Source organism: Daphnia pulicaria, chromosome 1, assembly GCF_021234035.1.
Source record: "Daphnia pulicaria isolate SC F1-1A chromosome 1, SC_F0-13Bv2, whole genome shotgun sequence".
Classification (NCBI taxonomy): domain Eukaryota; kingdom Metazoa; phylum Arthropoda; class Branchiopoda; order Diplostraca; family Daphniidae; genus Daphnia; species Daphnia pulicaria.
This window is the reverse complement of record NC_060913.1, coordinates 7324531-7343625: the sequence shown is the minus strand read 5'-3', so window position 1 is coordinate 7343625 and position 19095 is coordinate 7324531. Positions and strand designations below refer to the sequence as shown.

The following is a 19095-nucleotide window of genomic DNA, read 5'->3' as shown; positions in this document are numbered from 1 at the left end:
TATGCCTGGGAAAAAACAGTCAGGCATCCATAAGTGCTCCATCCTGCAGAAAAGTTGAATGACGGAAAAAGGGCGTCCTCGTGAATACCCCCACACTCACATGGGTGTACACAAGGACTGAGTTTTTCTAATCAAGCTGGATGTCTGGATGCTGTTTATCTAAATCACAAGTAAGAAATGGGTTACGAAAAATATTGACAAAAACAACAAAAAATTGAAAATGAGACAGTGGGTGAACCCTAATAGTTAATATACAGGAGAATTAAAGGTTTCCATGTAATGGAATGTAATGGTTCACTGTATTTGGGCAAGTCATGCATTATTCAAATATCAAACAGGTTGTAGGAAAACAAGTGACACAAATCATTACCCAAGCGATGACTGAGTATGTTGCTGATGGTAGATCAATGACAGCAGAAGCAAAACTTGCATATCGTGTTGTAATGATGACTGGTTCAGGCCTGAAATCTGCACAAAGGAGAAGGTTAGTTACATCTTGCAAACTAACTGCCATGCATCCACGGGGGGGAGCTGACATGATAGAATAACTACTATAGTCAGAAACTAACATTTTACAGATGTGGAACAGGTTTAAGTCTTCTATCTAAGCTCCCACAGCCATTCTATCTCTATTCTAAGATATACCCGCCAAACAGCATGCATGGAGACTGGAGAGTGTGGAGAGCCACGACACCAGAGTTTACACGACCATCACGTTTTTGAAATTTTAATAGTTGTGCTATTTCTCGTGCAGACATGTACGTTTCCAAAAAAATTATCGTTCCGATTCTGTCTTAATAAACTTCACTCACTAACACACTTACTTACTAAGCTCGTCTCTTATCTCGAAACTGTGGTACAACGAGAGCAGACGACACTAATATTCTAATTAGATAGACTTAAGATATCGATAGTAACTATTAAAAATCGACTCCTCCACCCCCTAAATCCAAACCGCTCAAAAAGTCAAGAGGAGGGGATGTTGCCAATGCTCAATTCATCTTCACATTAGTGAACGTTGATTTTAATCAAGAGATGAACATTGCAGGTGAGATTAATTGGCTTTAATTTCCAATTGTTTACTGAAAAAATTATATATCATTCACTTCGTCATTTCTACCCTTAGTTTTATTCGCAACAATTTAATTGATATTTTCATTTGAAACACTAATGTTAGGTGATAGTTAATAATTTCTAAAAATGAACTTTTTTCTGCATTAGCAGGTGAAGGGATCTATTTGGAGCTATTTCAGTTTTCATTTACAAGTACATCATAACAGCGTTTATATTGTGTTTGGGCGCACTCTCTGATGTTTAGTTAGTCGCATGGACTATGGAGATAAGATATCTATTTTAATTAACAAGTTAATGATTGAAACTCTAAGGAAAATTCTTCACATTCTTCGATTATATTCAATCGAATGAATTTGGAAGAACAGAACCGGGTTCTTTCCTATTATCTCTAATAAACTGGGGTGTAATACCAGAATATAAATTAAGTTTGATACGTGATCTTGATGGTAAGATTACATTGATTAAATCCACGATTGATTCAGTTCGATATAAGGAATTAAAATTCATGATTCGAACTGTAGTGGAACCTATTATATGGCTTACAGTTCTTTAATTCTTTCACAAATGATTACAATACGTCAAGCGTTTAATGCAATAATACTAGTCTGCGACCCAATCACTCAATCAGTCAAAATTGCAAAATGTTACATGTACCACCGTCCACACGCTCAAGGCCTTAGGTGCACATACCGGGCATTATTCAACTTGGAACTTAATATCATTTTCATCAGTCGGGAAATTTAATTTTTTAATAACGAACAATGCCGGACAACTGGACATGGGGCGGTAAGAACTGAGAGAACTTGTAATTTGTTTCTTTTGATGGTTCGGATGTCTTTGAATCCCTGATAGATTTTGTCAGTCAATCAGTCATATTGAACGCAACGGCGATACCTGCAGTTGTTAGCATACGGCAATTCTTTCCACTGAAGTAAGAATGCCAGCTAGAGTTGGAAAAAGATAATATTTATATCCTTGTGAAATATAATTTTACATTATTAATGATTCAGCTCATTACCAATGCTCTAGCTAAGGAAATGCAATATGAAATTAACCCCACTCATAACCTATTAGAAGGAATTGTGGCATCATTTCGATTTTCAGAAGATAGCCTTGATAACTCTTAATAAATTAAAACTAATCAATAATATTTAAGAATAGCCTATCTTCAAGATGATGTGGTTTTTAATACTACCCAATTAGCGGTATAACTGTTAAACCGTCGAAAAAATAAGTATTGAGACATCAATTATCGATGCATTGCGTCATAAAATCTTAAGTTCACGGATGGGTATTACATTTATCCGTTCCATTAATCTCTTTAATCAAGGGACTAGGCTAAAAATTTCAGTTTCTCTCGGTTTCTCTTGAATCTTTATACTACGGCAAACGGGCTTCCTCCGTGCCATCAAATATGTCGTGAAGGTTGGACATCCAAAGACTCGATCCTCTCCGTTCATCGTGAATTCATGGCAAGATACTTCATTCACGGAAAATATCCAAATACTGACGTAATAAGCGTAGTCAGCAAAATGGCGGCCATCGTTTCTCCGCGTGAAATATCTGATGGGGACGGCCAAAGCGGCTGTAGTGGCTTTGATCCCGCCGCCGAAACGGCCTCGACTGGCTAAATTGCCGGCCGAGTGGAAGAGTAAATCATCGTCAATCATAGACAATTAACAACTAGTGATGGCCCCCATTTCTTATTGATTTTTTTGACAGCGGCGTTTGAAATGCCCGCCAAAAACTCTCTAATTTCAACTAGACCAACAGATTCTTTTTGCTTTCTGCGAAAAAATAACACCCAAAATGTGCAAGACGACGACCTATTTCGCAAATCAGCACGACGCTAATGACATTCACACAAAGATTCGAAATCTCTCGCCTGGTGCCACTTAGACGAAACAACAACCAAAACACCAGTCCATTTACCCCACGATAATTTCCCCGATAATCGCCCAGGAATTCAAGACCGACTTGCGTTTCCAGAGTTTGGCCGTCATGGCCCTGCAGGAGGCCAGCGAGGCAGACACCAACTTGTGCGCCATCCACGCCAATAAGCGAGTCACCATCATGCCAAAAGTCATCCAGCTAGCTCTCCGTATTCGTGGTGAACGTGCCTAAGCGACTTTTAAAGTCCCTTTTGAGTTTTGACTTACCAATCGGCCCTTTTCAGGGCCACCATTTACTAAAGAAAAGATTACCAACCAACCATTGTTTTCATTACAATATTCTTGTAAATCTTTCTTACCGTCACAGATTGATGTGAATGGCCTGCAATAAAGAATACTCTACTCAACATTAACCGTGGTTTCTTTCTAAATGCCAGAATTTCACAAGCATAACCTTTTCGATGGTTTCAATGTGCAATGGAAAACTGCTAAATTTTTTGGGTAAAAAAGAGCAGATACTAAATCATGCACTATTTTGGAACTGCATACAAATAAATAAAGCCCAAACCATGTAAACAGTAGGCTATAGACTACAAATTAGTATCATGGGAAACTGAAAACTTTGAACCAACCTGGTTTGCAAACAAAATCTGGCAGTCGGTTTATCCTTGCGGTTTTCGCGACTCATTCTTTCAATCCCAACACTTTTATTCAAATTCACAAACACATTTCAAATCCCTAACTATTTGGTTCCATATTCCTAGAAACAGATAAGAATAAAAAAATTTTAAAACAGAAACCATCACAGACGACAGGACCAAGTAAACAAAACCAGCCACCTGGTGGCCAACATTTCAAGCTAATCCAACATTTTTTATGGCGCGACCCTTCAAAAAAAACCTATTTGTAGAAGCAGATTGCTCTCTCCGCTTTTACGAAGGGAAGCAAACGAAAACAAATAGGTGTTAAGAGAGATTTGAAGGATTGAGAGACTTATTCAGTTAATATATAGATAGATGATAGATATAGTTGATTACGATTTCGTTATTTTCACATCGATCGTGTCCGCACAGACCACACAGCCCCCCTATAAGTAATTTACAAATTTTCTTTTTTCTTTTTTGAATGGTAAGCTACTAGCTTGTGTGTGTGTGTGTAATTGTTTGTTGCGAAAGTGGGTCATGGTACGTTTAACCGATCAATCCAAATGGTGACGGCACTGTGACGGCTTCGTTCTGATTTCTTTGATTTCGGTTGAATTCCACCGCGCTGCTGCAACTGCCATTCTTCTTCTTTTCGTGACTGATGCACATTACAGCAGACGATGCGTACGTGACCTATCGTGAATCTCTCTCCTTCGCAACGGCCATCAGAAAAGAAAGAAAGAAAAAAGGGATTTTTACACGAGATTGATGTTGGATAAAAGAGCTGAAGGGTCCCATTAGTTATAGACTTATAGCCGACTGCACCATCAGTCGATGCTGCTGAAATCGATCTGATTATTAAATTGCTCAACATTTACCCGGTCTCTACCCAAATTGCAGTTATTGGTATTTCGTAATTTCGCGGGAAATTCGAAAAAACAAAACAAACAAAAAAGAAGTTTGAAATCAAAGAATGTTATATAGCAAAAGGAAATTTCCAGGAACGCCGGGGGGTAGTTCCCTTTGATGCATAACATTAATATCACGCCGTGGTACCGCTCGTGTTTGGTTTCTTTTGGCGGCTGACTGGAAGCTTCTGTGCAAAATGCCTGACGGCTGCCAGTTTTATATCTACACGCAAGAAACAAAAGGCGAATTGAATTTAATTGGCGACTGCTTGTCTGGGGCCTTTTTTTTTGTTCGCTGTTGCTACCGCATCACGCGCGGGACTCGCCGAGGTTTTCCCCTATGTATTATAACCGGCGAAACAACCGGTGGTGGTGCACGAACGCCACCGGGAAACACGATAACACAAACAAAACAAAATTAAAGAAAAGAACTGCTGCCGGGATTTCAGACATTGAAACAGCTGGTCGGCTCTGACGTCACATCGCGGGAATCCACTGATGGGATTTTAATCGCCAGCGCGGAAATATCCGATCGATTATTTTATTTTTGCCCCAAACAGATCTGCCAATAAATTTGGCAACGACATTTGTCATCAGCATTACCGTGAATTTCACTTGATCACGCCTTAATCGTGTAGGGGGTGTAGGGAAGTGTTCTATGGCCCTAATGAAAACCGCCAGCAGCTATTATACACAGCGTGAATGATGAAAGCAAAGCCATTAAGGTTTAGGCTGTTATAAGTGATGATCACAGCAGAAAGTTGGAGTGGGGGGATTAAATTAGACATGTTGGATTCTATACACACAGTCGCTCATGGGAATTTAAAATAAAAAAAGGGTTTGCACGACATCAGCAGGCCGCTCCCGCGTCTACATAAGTCTTTCGCCATCCGCTATCCGCCAAAAATTGTGTGTTTCGTGCACAATATCAATTCGGGACAAGGAGAAACGAATTTCCCTTCTCTCTTTGGTAAGACCCAGAATATAATAATAAAAGTGAAAAGAATGATTAGATAATGACAGTTGGAAATATCCCGTACGTTATATTCACATTACATTATGCAATCAGCCAATCAGGTAACATTAATTTTGTCGGGATGGAACGAATCAAATTCTTCCTTTTTATTTTTATTCCCGAAAGATAAATATTTAAAATGATGTGGTGATGAAGGTGTGAGTTCAAAGCCCTCACGCGGTCAGTCGCTTCTCCTCTTTGTCTATTTTCAGCAACCTTGGGAATGTTATTATAGTAGAGAGCCCTTTATATTATGTACCTAAAGCTTTGCACTCTTAACGACATAGTTTCGGGACAGTTTGGTTGCGTAACAAAAAAAAAACAGCTGGGTCTGTTTCAACGGGGAATATAAATATACAAATTCCCGGGGCCGTATTGATCGGGACTGGTGTCAACCAATCGGAGCAGTGGTTTGGCCATAGACACAAGGAATATATAAGGAACCGAAAGAAAATGATTTTATTTTATCCCAAAAAAGTATCGGCGTGAGACGGGCCAACGGTCCGCTATCTAGTATGTCAAGTTGTCAACACCGAGTTGTTAGTTTGACGAGAAATTTCCACAATTTTATTTCCCCCTTTATTTTTTTTTCTAGGAAAACTTTTCCGCCAACTACTCCGAGACTCCATCTGCGTCTAATCATTTGTCAAGTAAGTAGACACACACCCACATACTGTACATACTGTAGCTGGGTATAATAATATCCCGTCCGGCAAATGTTCCGGTTCTAGATAGCTGTGTGTAATAATCATTCGGTATATAACGTATCAAATTCATCCGAATTCATCAAAGGAGAATATAATAGCAACAACGGCGATGAGTCGACAGTGACTCGTGAATGATGTGATGAGCCGGCCCTGCCCACGCGATGCCATCGCTCTCTGAAATGTTATGTGTGTACACACAGTATACATGTAGTATATATGCACTATATATAGCGTGACGGCGTCGAGTTATTAAGGGGTCGTCAGTCTCAATTGGGCTCTACCAACATTCGTGTAATTTCGGGCAATTCTGTGCACACACACATACACACGTACGCACTGGAGAGCGTCGTGTGTCTTGTTATGATATGCTGTTGGCGCATCTAGATATACTAGGCTCCGATCAAATAACCGAAAACAAAGTCTATTTACAGATATAATATAATAAGATTTGGGGCGTGGGTAGACGTCTATAGTTTTATTAACGTTTATGTACGACAGGAAATAGATGTATATACTATATTACGTATAGCCCCCGCACCGGTGTGTATAATGTACATGACACGGACATGTCGGTGGCGAAATTGATGAAAAATCACCGGCGGGCTAGGGCCTTCATACTAAAGACTTTTTGACCTTTTTTTTTCTTTTTAGCTTTTGGCCAGCTGTGATGCACAATGGCGAGCGTGGTGGTGAGGGTGCTGGACGTCAGTATGAGAGCCACTGCTCAGCTCAAGTGGTCATTTTCCACGTGATATAAACAACCAGTTTTGCTGGAGCTGAGCTGTCGGGTGTTTGATTTGGAATGGCACACCATATCACATGCGCTACCAGGGACTACGCCCCTTGGCTCCCATAGGCTATAGATGAAATTGTGGGCAGGTGAGTAGGAGAGAGCCAACGATCTATTTGATATTTTACTCCTCCATTTTATTCGCGTGTCTGGCTGTCTGTCTGGCGCGCGTGAGAAATTCATTTATTCACGAAGAACATTTTTTCAGTCTAATTAATGGCCTGGAACAGTTGAAGCCAAGTTAGATGTACGATGGATTGATATAATAAATTAGGCTTTAGTATGCCGTTATGCTTTTCGTATCTTATATTGGTTTACTATAAATTATTGATAGTTATATGCTTTCCAACTACAGTATCTTCACTCCCTTCATATCAGACGATATGATTATCTCCAATTGAAAGCGATGTCGTACGTTGATGCATGGACTGGCAACGCATTGCAAGTAGGCCTACTAAACGACTCGATTTTCAAGGTGAACGAGTGAGTAGGTGCGAAAGTGCCTTATGGAATGAATGTAAATTCCCTTGTAAATATTTAAACGTAATTAAAGAAACGGTAACAAATAGATTACGTCTGAAACCTTTATATCGTCTAAATATTCGTGGACGAATACGGAAGAAACCGATTCTCTGAGACTTACAAAATGCGATACGTGCAGCTCGTAATAAAAAATCAACGATTATTTTTTTGAGTATTAGCTATTAGTGTAGGGATGACAGATAATCAGTTAATCACCACATTGGAGAAAAATAAGGGAAAACCAAGTTTGCTTCTTGATAAATGGGCAGATAGTTAAATGGACATCTTATACTACATCTATATTGCAGTCTATGACGAGAAATTTTACTTTTCATTATGAACATTGCAGCACCCTACGTGGCGTGCTGAAATGTGTTGATTTGGATCGCTTTACACTGAGCCGCTACAACCTTGCGCATATTGCGTGTTACGTGAAACAGCGAAGACAACAAACTAAAAAGAGGAGGACCCACTGCAATGGAAAAAGGAAAAAGAACAGAACCAGTGCCGTTATTACCAACACCATCACACAGCGCAAACACGGTCGTAAATCTTGCTGCGCTTTCCCTCGACTAAGTAACACAAGTATCATCAGAACACTTGCTACTGGATGGCAATAAAAAAACGCATAGACCAACAAACAAATTTGTTCAAAAAATGTTTGCCTGTTCTGTAACACAACGTTAAAATTATTAATGGAAATAATTCTTTTATTAAAATTCTGATTAGAAAACAGCGGAGAGAGTTGGAAAAAAACCTGTTGCCAAGGAATTCGGAGAAAACTGACGACGATATTGAATTCGTTGATACCCCAACGGTTTACGCTCAGATGTCGTGTGAATGTCATGAAAGACTCGGAGTATCCGAACGAGTAGTCGGACCATTTACAAGTGGGAACAGAAAAAAATCATAATTTCTGAGGGGAATTCCGTCGTGTTTTTCTGCCGAACTGTAAGGAGGATGCGACAAATCCTGTGGCCCTTCAGCCCCCCTACCCGATGATGATGAATGTGCTCCGCTGGATGGAAAAGATTTGCAAAAATGTTTGGTGCTCATGAAAAAGACGCCAGCACCTATACCATATATACTAAGAAGTCTCCATCCATCTACTGGAGCTGGGCCTCCTCTACTTCATCTTTTTTTCTTCTTCTGCTCTTTCGTGTGATCGTCGTAACACAAAAGAAGATTGTCGGTTTCGCTTCCCTTTTGAATTAGAAGAAAAATAACGAAATGGAAGAAAAGGGACGGAGATGAATGGGGTAGACGGAAGAGGAACGGGGTAGCGCATATAGAGACGGCGGCGGCCACTAGTCTGGCCATGGCGAAAATAATATACCGCACACACAAATAATAAGAAAAGGAAAGGAAAAAAGTAGAGGGAATCCAAAAAGATGTGAAGGAGTCTGTGCTGCTGATGGTCCAAGGATCGGGAGAAGGAACGTCATAGAATAACCATGACGCGGAAATGTATTTATGTATAGACCAGTAGGCTACACAAAGCGCAGGGCATAAGTCCATGTGTGTGTATACATCACACATTCATACACCATGCCAAAAAAGAAAGTTGAGTTTCTTTTCATAAATAAACTTTTCTGCGAGGCTGCCGAGACGTCGGAACTCTTCCAGCAAGAATCAGAGCCCCTCGTCTTTTTTTCCTATGGTCCTTTTTTCTGATTCTGTTTTCTCTGGTGTTTCGTCCACATCTTCTCCGGTTACCCACAACATTCTCCCTCGTCTTCTCCATTCTCAATATTTATTTTTCATTCTTCCCGTTTTCTGTTTGTTTTTTGGTGGTTCCGGGCAACCGGATGAAAAAAAAAATCCATTGAATTGGGATCATTGAAACCAAAAGGAACCGGACCACATCCTCAACTGGATACATGTTGATTCAGCATCTGACAACAACATAAGCCAAAAAGGGAAATGTTATAGACTGAAATAACGGAAGGAATGCCCAGTCTCGAACGTCTCGAGAGCGGAAAGGAATGACAACATTTCTTTTCTTCCCTTTTCCTCTTCACTAAAAAATAATAGGGCAAATAAATATACTGACCCACAACCCCCATATCCCACACAAAAAAAGACATTAGGGCTCATCTCTGTCAGGCAGACATTCGCCTTTCCCATTTTTGTTTGTTCCAGCAACAAAGTTGCGCATCTTCCAGCAGAACCCATAGTTTTTTCCCCCCATCGACCACCACCATTTCTTCCTTGTCCCCGTCAGTTCAACAGCCAACGGGTGCGCTGCTCTTGTATATACGAAAGATCATTTATTTTTCTTAGGTTCTGTTCCAGTATGTTTTTTTGTGGGGGAGGAAGAAATAACAGTTAGCCAAACTATGCAGAACTCGAAAGTGTTGTCGATGGATGTCGCGGGTAATAGTTTTTTCACTCCTCCCTCTCCGGACTGCATCACAAAGCGGCCCACCCTTCGTTTCCTCAACTTTTCTTTTTTGTGATCCTATCGATGGGCATCAACTTGTTGTAGTTCCATCCTCAATATCCATCAGTACCAGCACAATATCTTTTTTTTTCAGTATTTTTTGCCGAATATCCTGCGAGTCGATCGGCCACATAATATTGCAATGCGTTACGCTTTTTGTTATCACTACCCCTAAAGGTTTTTCGATGAGGGAAAAAGGGGGTCGAAAAAATAAGCAAAAACATTTTCTAGGGCTGAATCCCTCCTCCTTACACTCTAACCTTTTTTCTCCTACTTTCTTCCTACTTTTTATGGTAGAGGCGGAAAAGTAGGAAAAAAGTAGGGATTTCATTCTACTTTGAAATAGTAGAAGAAAAGTAGATGATCTACCATTCACCTACCTTTTGGTAGGCAAATAGTAGCATTCGATTATGGTAGACAATAGACCTCTTGCACAAAGCGGATAGCAGGATTCTTGTAGTCCGACAATGCTGCAATCCGCCATCTTAATAAAACCACACCCTTTTTTTACATGGGCTCTTATGGAAGTATTTTTTCCAAGTGCTTTTTCTCTTAGCTGGATTACAACTTCGACCAAAGAAAAATATACAAAAATACTACATCATTCAGGTAATCAGTAGCATCTAAGTTTTCCACTATTGAAGTAGTGGAAGTCATACTAATTAAATGTTTTGTACAGGGCATATGGGCATTGTTTACATATGTAGGACCCAAACATGTCTAGTTTACTTATAATTTTTAACATTTTCCCACTGAAAAACTTGGTAATTGATTTTTCCTTATTATTTAGATTGTCATGTGTGACGAGGTATTGGTGGAAAATGCTGTAATCCATCTATTCGACCTCTAAAGAAGAACTGGTGGTGTTTTTTAAAGCATTCTTCTGTGGCATTCCTTGTCGGATATGTATTGTTTGGATAGTTTATTCATACACAGATTTTTTGTGTTTCAAATGATTTGTATTTGTTAGCATTATTATTTAAAAATAGAGAATATGGATGCATATTAAATAAACAATTAGGATGCTTCATCATCGTTGAGAAGTTGCTGTATTCCTTGGATAGTTGAAATGAGTCTAAGTGAAATTGTTTGCGTCTTTGTTTTAATCTAGCTTCCAATTTCTGACATTCACATTCTGAGGCTTCCAGTACCTGTCGCAATAGAGATAATTTCTCTTGGGTGATATTTCGATCAGGCTGTGTTTGAATAATGGCAGCCAAAGCATCATATTCCATTTTATTCCTACAAATCTGTCTTGCTTCTTGCAACTCCTTCTTGGTTGCTTCAATGTATTTCTGAGCTGACACAATTCCTTCTTCAATCTGGTTGTAAAGGTCATCATATAGTGTTAATGCTCTGCAGTGGTCATTTCACAGCACCTCAAGGATTTTGTGGCAGCAAATTCACATTGGGAAATTTGACCGATCATTCTGGCATAAGATGCTTGTCTGTAAAACATAAAAATACATCACATAAGCAAGTACAGGGGAAAATTTTACAGAAAGTATAAATTACGTTTTAAATTACCAACTTCGAAAGATAGCGTTCTTTTGCCTCGGTTGGCAAACTATCAGAATAGTTGGAGAGGTCGAATAATTGGATTATAGCATTTTCCACCAATACCTCGTCACACATGACAATCTAAATAATAAGGAAAAATCAATTACCAAGTGTTTCAGTGGGAAAATGTTAAAAATTATAAGTATACTATACATGTTTGGGTCCTACATATGTAAACAATGCCTATATGCCCTGTACAAAACATTTAATTAATATGACTTCCACTACTTCAATAGTGGAAAACTTATATGCTACGGATTACCTGAATGATGTAGTATTTTTGTATATTTTTCTTTGGTCGAAGTTGTAATCCAGCTAAGAGAAAAAGCACTTGGAAAAAATACTTCCATAAGAGCCCATGTAAAAAAAGGGTGTGGTTTTATTAAGATGGCGGATTGCAGCATTGTCGGACTACAAGAATCCTGCTATCCGCTTTGTGCAAGAGGTCTATAGTAGGACTTTTCTTGGACTTGTAAAAATTTCTAAGATGGAGTGGGCTGAAGATTAATTATGGAGATTTTTGCCAACAAGATTTCATGAATTCATATATTTTTTAAATAATGTTACAATATTCGTGTCTCGAAATTCTTGATAGTCATTAACTTTTTGAAATAAAATTATTATTTTACAAGAAAAATCATTGGTGTTGTGTTTATGGTTAAATCGAGCGAAAATTGCCTATGCCTCATTTGATTCAAAGCGTCGTCTGATTGACAATAGTTAAACCAGCATGGTCCCGGCTCGTCAAACTTTAGATAGAAAATTGCTATTCATATAGACAGTATTTTACTTTTTTGGCCTCTATTTCTCGGTTATGGTCGTACTTCACGTTTATGATCTAATTTATTCATCAATGAGGTGAGAAATTGAAGTTTGTCTAAATTGTATACCAAGGCTTACTCTGTTACTTTATTTCACAGAGCACACACTGCACAGGAACTGTATGAAGTGCACTCTATATATTAATAGGATCAAACGCTCAACTGCCAACTGTTTCCAACTTGATTTGCAATACAGGCTGTATCACATTGCTCACTCAACTACAGAGTATCGTACAAAGTTTTTGGCTTGTCATCTACTTCAGCAGACTACTTCTACTTCACTTTTCTCTCCGTGTAAGTAATTTGTGTTATTTTTATGAATCCAAATAATTAACATACATGCTAACATTTCATTTATATTTTCAGTTACAGACTCAACGTGAAAGTCCCCAACTTGATTTGCAATACAGGCTGTATCACATTGCTCACTCAACTACAGAGTATCGTACAAAGTTTTTGGCTTGTCATCTACTTCAGCAGACTACTTCTACTTCACTTTTATCTCCGTGTAAGTAATTTGTGTTATTTATATGAATCCAAATAATTAACATACATGCTAACATTTCATTTCATTTTTTTTCTGTAGTCTGCGAAGGAGAAGTCATCGAAGCTGGGCACAATTCCATTGACGCTTTCAAGACTCTATATGCGTCGTTCCACATGTTTAGGATTCAATATCCGTCTCTCTTATCAACATTTTTTTATTTTTTCGACTCATTCATTTTTCATGTTCACCCAGGGAAGATAAGGCCTAGTGTTGCCGACTTACATGTCCAGCTAAGAGCGGGATTTGGATCTGCATAATATGTATTATGCTATCTTTCTATGTTATCAACAGAAACCTTTTCGCGATAACATTTTAAGAGTGAGTGTATTGTGTTTAACATTTAACTCGTTCTGTTACTTACACTCAATTTGTTAGACGTCCTATGTGTTATAACTAACCAAGTTGTGTTTCCTATTTACCAATTGAAATACATTAAAAGCTTGTCTGCTTTTTTTAAACAAGAAAAGAATTTCTATTTCTTTATTTATATATTTTAAAATAATTGATTCGTCAATCGATTTATTTGTATCGATTTATTAAAATAAAAGTAGGAAGTCCTACCTAATGGTATTAATAAAGTAGTGATAAAGGTAGGATAGAAGTAGTCGTTATTCTCCTACCATTTGTCTACTTTTTAGGAATTTTCCGAAAAGTAGACAAATAGTAGATACACTACTTTTCCCTACTTTTTCACTACTTTTTCAAAAAGGTAGACGTTACTTCCAAAAGGTAGCAACGACTACCAAAAAGTAGATATGTTCATTTCGCTACCACAAAGTAGCCAAAAGTAGGCAGAAAGTAGGAGAAAAAAGGTTAGAGTGTACATGTGAGTGTCTGTGGGAAAGAAAAAAAAACTTCCGACGGTGACTGTATGTACAGTGCAGGTATGTGTTCACGTCTAGGTAACTTTTTCTATCGACAACCCCCAGGTCTCCCTGTTGCTATTCTCTTTTATTTTCAAATAAAAGATGTGTGCTGGCCAAGAGATTCCTCGTATTCTATTGACCGCACGTAAGGAGATGAGGATGAACCGGGGCAATACACACACACACAGCAGCATGTCGATATAGTAAGACCCTTTTCATGGATTGGATCGGAGTAGTACGCACAATACAAGAGAAGGGGGCGCCAAGAAAGATCTCCCATTCATTTCTTCAACTCGAGGATTTTTAATGGTATTTTAGAAAAAAGGGGGAAATCAAAGAGTAGGTCAACATGCAAAAACGTATCGATGAAGCGTCATTTTTTTTGGGAGGGTGACATTTCCCCCTATCTAACCTCTGTTATTGGTGTATTTTCCCCTAAAGAAATTCCATTTAAAATTAAAGAGCTACCTCGTAGTCGTTACAAATTTAAAGATAAGGAAAAATTTGGACAATTTGTAACGTAGTTTAAATTTATACGAGGGTTAAATGAAATTTGTGTTCTTTATTAAATACCGTACGCCGGACAGATGTACCGACAGCAAGAGTCAACTTTGATTTTCGTGCGACAGTGGAAAGGACGTCGGAACGAAGCTACCAGGTGCTATAGAAAAGATCAATACCAAAGATTCTTATCAGCAAAAGCCTCACGTTGAAATTAATAACTTTATATCTCATCTCATCAAGCACAGCAAAAAAGAAAAAAAAAACAGACAACGATGTTGCTGTTCACACACAATGTCAAGTAACCAGTTTCACTGACATTTGAAATTTTAAACGATCAAGGACGATTTCATTGAATAATGACGTCAATCTGGCCTTAACATTTCATTAAATAATTTAGACCTTTGACCACTCTGTTGGCTGACAAAAATCTCGATCAATCCAAAAAGTGGTTTTCTCTCTTGAAACATTCCGAAATTTTCAGGCTCCTTGGCCAAAAATATTGAGTCCCCATTTTTGAAATCTATTTTATCCCCTTTAAAATTTTTCAGTCTTAAACAAAAAAAAACTATGATTTCAATTCAGGTAATTTCATCACCAGGGTTATAACGACCTTCACCTTGACAGTCCTGATTCTTCTAAAGATAAGAGAAACATGATAATTTAAGTGATGGAAATTATAAACAAATCAGCAGAATGAAATATGACACAAAAGTTCGTCACAAAATGGGAATGTAAAAATAAGCAGATTCAAAATTTCCCGCTAGTAAAATAAACGCCATCTAGTAACCTAGAAGTATTGGAATACATAGCATTTTACATACACAATGCCAGATGTCGTGGCATCTTTAAACGACTGCATTTAAAACACGCATAACGAAAGAATCTTATCTAATTCTACTTATCAATGAGAGCATTTCACGAAAATAATTCAAACATCTCATTCGCATATTTAACTTTTATTTGATATTTAATTTCACCAGAATTAAAATAGTTGAATCACCAAACTGTGGAAACTTTACGAGCTGCTACTGCTTTGATGGAACATGTCAACTTGTGGTGTCAGAATGAGCAGTCACAAAGCAAAACAAGATCAGTTGTAATCACAGCTATTTGATCGTTTATTTTCTATGTTGAGACATAAGTCCGCTAGTTGTTGAGTAATTTGTTATTCAATCAAAGAAGTGGCATCAACATTACAATTTTAGCGAGGTATACTAATGTATACTTCGGCTCAAATAAAAGAAAGCCTTTCTTCCCATTAGTAACGAATTTATGCGGGATGCGTTCGATTGAAATTTTACTTTTTATTATGAACCCAACTTTACACACGAGTTTCATCACTAAAATGACTGTTGAATTCGATCGCTAATTTACCATCGATAAATAGCTTTGAAAATGTTCTTGTAATTTTGTCGATTTCGTCTTGATTCTTTTCAATAGTTAACGAAGAGTTTTAAAAAGGCTGCCTTGAAAGGCGTCGGACGAAAGGAAGTTAAATCGAACAGTCTGTGCAACTTAAAACCAAATTGAACCACTTGGTTTCATTTTTATATGATTTCAATCAGACACAGCGCAAAATAACTTTTTAGATGAATAAACTTAATATCGCCGTGTTGCTGCCGTCATCAGCAGTTTTTATGTACACTGCCAATGTGTAGTTCCAGTTATCATGTAAAGTTGGCAGTTCCATTTAACAGACCGTATTTATTTTTGTCTAATTCCTGTAATCATAGAGGGAACTATAATTAGTCTGACGAGATGTAGATTATGGAACATTTGAACTGCAGGTAGTGTGCTAATCAGAATTCAGAAGGAACTCCTGCTAGCGCGCCACGGCAATGTTTCATAAGAAAATCTAACCTGACAACATCCTGTTATTACTAAAACCTTAATAAAACCACATTTTTGTTGTCTCCTCAGAAGAGTAAAGAGTATGTGAATCTCGTCAACTACGGATTCATCGCTATAGTAAATAGTTCAAGTTTACTGATATCAAATTCAGCAAACCCACTAGTAAATTTATGTAATTATTACGTTCATCGTGCAGAAATCGAATCTAATGCTCTGTCGTTAAAATAACGCGACTCATTCGTAATTTTCGTCTCGTTCAATTCTCGGGAACAGTCGAGGGCCTAGGGCTACCCTTCAAACAAAGTCTAGCCGACATCACCTATCGATCAAATCGAATAGCGCCATTATTTTGAAATTACTTCTGTTTGGTAGTGACACCTCATCATTGGCAAATTTTTTCAAATGAACTTTTAACTTTGTACGTCAGCTACCAATATTTATCATTTTTCCGTCAAATGGATGCACTCCTCTAGTATCAGGAGCAACTCGAGTTATGAACAACCTCGCAACGAAGTTTACGTCAAGTTATAATATATAGATGCGTTTTACTTTTCATTTTACGGTACGGTATCATTGGCTGATGTGACACCCCATCAATCTTTGTTTGAAGAATTTTGACACGTGGTGATCTACCATTGTGCTTATTCTCCAAATATAAAGGTTAAGGGGTGAAGGAAGCAAGATGAACAAAAGGAAAAGATTACCTTTTCTTCACAGCTTTTTCCTTAATCAGCAATGAAGTGCAATAATTTTCAAAATAACAATTTATTTATCGTGTTTAGGGAAACTAAACGGTAGTGGGAAATAGTCTAATTGAAAACGTAGGATATATCAGCAGGAGTATAGAAGTCGCTAAAAAGGTAGCACAAATGTGACAATATACCGGACAAGAGTTGATGTTCATTGTTCAGAATATAAATATTGCGGCCTTTGGTCTAATTAACTTTGACTAAATTCTGATAACTCGGTGTTAGCTAGGCTGCTAGGCTGCTTTAAGAAGACTCGCCTCCGGTCGAAAAAGGTTTCCCTTTGTTTCTCTTGCAAGCAAAACCAATAAAAAACATTCTTTTCATTACGAATTTCAGCAAACGTCATCGCCAGAGAGAAGATAGTTTAATATGTTGTCTGGCTCTTAGTCAAGTATGCAGGCCCTATCTACTGCCCTTGTAAATTTTTTTAGTGTGCATGTTTTATTATTGGAAAATTGACCAGGAAAATGAAAGCGAATGAAAAACATGTTTTTTTCCTTATTCCGCGTTTTTCTTTGTTTACATGGCATTCAGATTTTTCTCAATTGCACATGCCACGAATTCTTAAGTGTTTCACAAACATTTCTATTCGTAGTAGTGAAACGTAATTGAAAATTATGACGCTATATAACTTGGCCAAATTCCTATCCTATTAGAAAACTAAACACTACATGCTCAACCATGGATATTTCGTGTCAAAATTGATTTTAGAAATAATGAAACGCAACTATAGGTCGTATGTCTAACATAATGTTTACACATAGAGGTGAGAATAAGTGAAAATCTAAAAAAAATTCCCGTTTTATAGACCAGGTGTGCTCGGTTGATGACTGTAATGCCAATGAAAAAGAGTTTTCGTTTGTTAGAGGAGATATATTATTTCGACCTCCGCGGTCATTCAAAATCAGAAACCATAGATCGACATAGATATTTCGGAGAATTTTTTTTGTGTCCAACTCTTGTTGTTCAGAGCACACGAGCTCTCTGTCAGCAAGCAGATGCATCCCATTGAAAATGAAAAGTGTCCTTATAAAAATTAAAAACGAAAGAAAAACGAAAGCGCGAGCAATTGGTACAGAAGGAGAGAGTGGAATTGTATCCGAGTGAGGGGGGATTGAAAAAGACAAGAGAGTTGTCCCCATCCATGGGCGGAGAGAGTGGACGATGGATGGAGCTGACCTTGCTGCTCTAGTTATTGTATACATGCATCCGCATTGAATTTGCTTCTAGACAGTGGAATAACTGAATGAACCCTTTTGCTTTCATTGAAGGGCACGTGTTCAGACGGCCGGTGCCCATGGCCCAGAATCAGGTCAAACTGGGTCTCTTTTCCCTTTCATCAGCTGCTCTTCTGATCCGATGTGCGATTCTCGCTACAGTAAACGCATTTCACTGTGTGCAGCCCCCCTAAATAGCGTCCAGAATTTGGGGGACCATTTTTCCGTATTTCAACCCCGCGGTGCCGTCGTCGGAGACCAAACTGAGCCAAAGGTGGAACTTTGTTTTTCAGAGTTCCGCTTTTTTTGGAAGCCTATTCAACTGGCTCTGTTGATTCGCCACCGACAACAGTAGCAATTAAAAACACATCAGAAGTAAAGAAGCAGATGCTTCAAAATTTCTTGTCCAGTGCTCCAAATAATCATCAATGCGGAATTATTTCAACTAAACATTTCTTTTTTTAAAACGGCGAATGATTCCAAGATATTTGGGATAAATAAAATCCCGCAACAAATAAATTTCTCGTAACATTTTTTTCCAGATGTATCGAAATTTAAAAAAGTGAAAAAGGCCGTGAAGAAAGTTAACCATGAATTGAAGAAGAACAAGAAGGGAAAAAAGCATTTTTTGAATAGGGAAACGAAAATATAGAGGAGTTTACCATCGCGGGTGTTCTGATTTGCTAATATCGCCCAAACGACAAGAGAAAAATAGAAAAAAAAAGTTAAAACGAAAGTGTCGTCTGGTGATGAAGTGAGAGGGGAGTGACCTAAGCGTAGACAGCCGTAAAACAGAAGTCACTGCGCTGTCTATTCTAAGCAACAGACCACTGAGAAAGTAGCGCACTTCTTTTTTTCTTCTTCTTCCCAGTTGATTATTTTTGTTGACTCCCTTTTCTTCTTTTCTCTGCTTATTTTCACCATTTTTGCATTTCTTCGTGACAGTCCAAAACAGCCAAAACAACAAACTAAAATAAGGAGGACC

The 19095-nt window shown here is 38.1% G+C and overlaps 1 protein-coding gene and 3 long non-coding RNA genes across 5 annotated transcripts; 2 read left to right on the top strand and 2 right to left on the bottom strand.

Moving 5' to 3' along the window:
* LOC124320606 lies at nucleotides 1-3770 on the bottom strand. Of its 2 annotated transcripts, none has more exons than XR_006914000.1 (3): nucleotides 3599-3770; nucleotides 371-468; nucleotides 1-159 (listed from the first exon to the last, which is right to left on the bottom strand). It is a non-coding gene; the product is annotated as an uncharacterized LOC124320606 (long non-coding RNA). The 2 variants fall into 2 exon arrangements; XR_006913999.1 differs by lacking the exon at nucleotides 3599-3770 and adding an exon at nucleotides 646-840.
* A 6670-nt stretch (nucleotides 3771-10440) lies between these two features.
* Nucleotides 10441-10867, top strand: LOC124320604. The gene is made up of 3 exons (XR_006913998.1): nucleotides 10441-10604; nucleotides 10675-10713; nucleotides 10786-10867. It is a non-coding gene; the product is annotated as an uncharacterized LOC124320604 (long non-coding RNA).
* A 450-nt stretch (nucleotides 10868-11317) lies between these two features.
* Nucleotides 11318-11985, bottom strand: LOC124320603. The gene is made up of 4 exons (XM_046783454.1): nucleotides 11818-11985; nucleotides 11704-11747; nucleotides 11523-11636; nucleotides 11318-11443 (listed from the first exon to the last, which is right to left on the bottom strand). Exons 1-4 carry the CDS (start codon nucleotides 11957-11959, stop codon nucleotides 11399-11401), a joined length of 345 nt encoding a protein of 114 aa, XP_046639410.1. The 5' UTR covers nucleotides 11960-11985; the 3' UTR covers nucleotides 11318-11398.
* Nucleotides 11986-12273: 288 nt separating this feature from the next.
* On the top strand, nucleotides 12274-12901 carry LOC124320607. The gene is made up of 3 exons (XR_006914001.1): nucleotides 12274-12413; nucleotides 12476-12670; nucleotides 12743-12901. It is a non-coding gene; the product is annotated as an uncharacterized LOC124320607 (long non-coding RNA).
* The last annotated feature ends 6194 nt before the right edge of the window (nucleotides 12902-19095 follow it).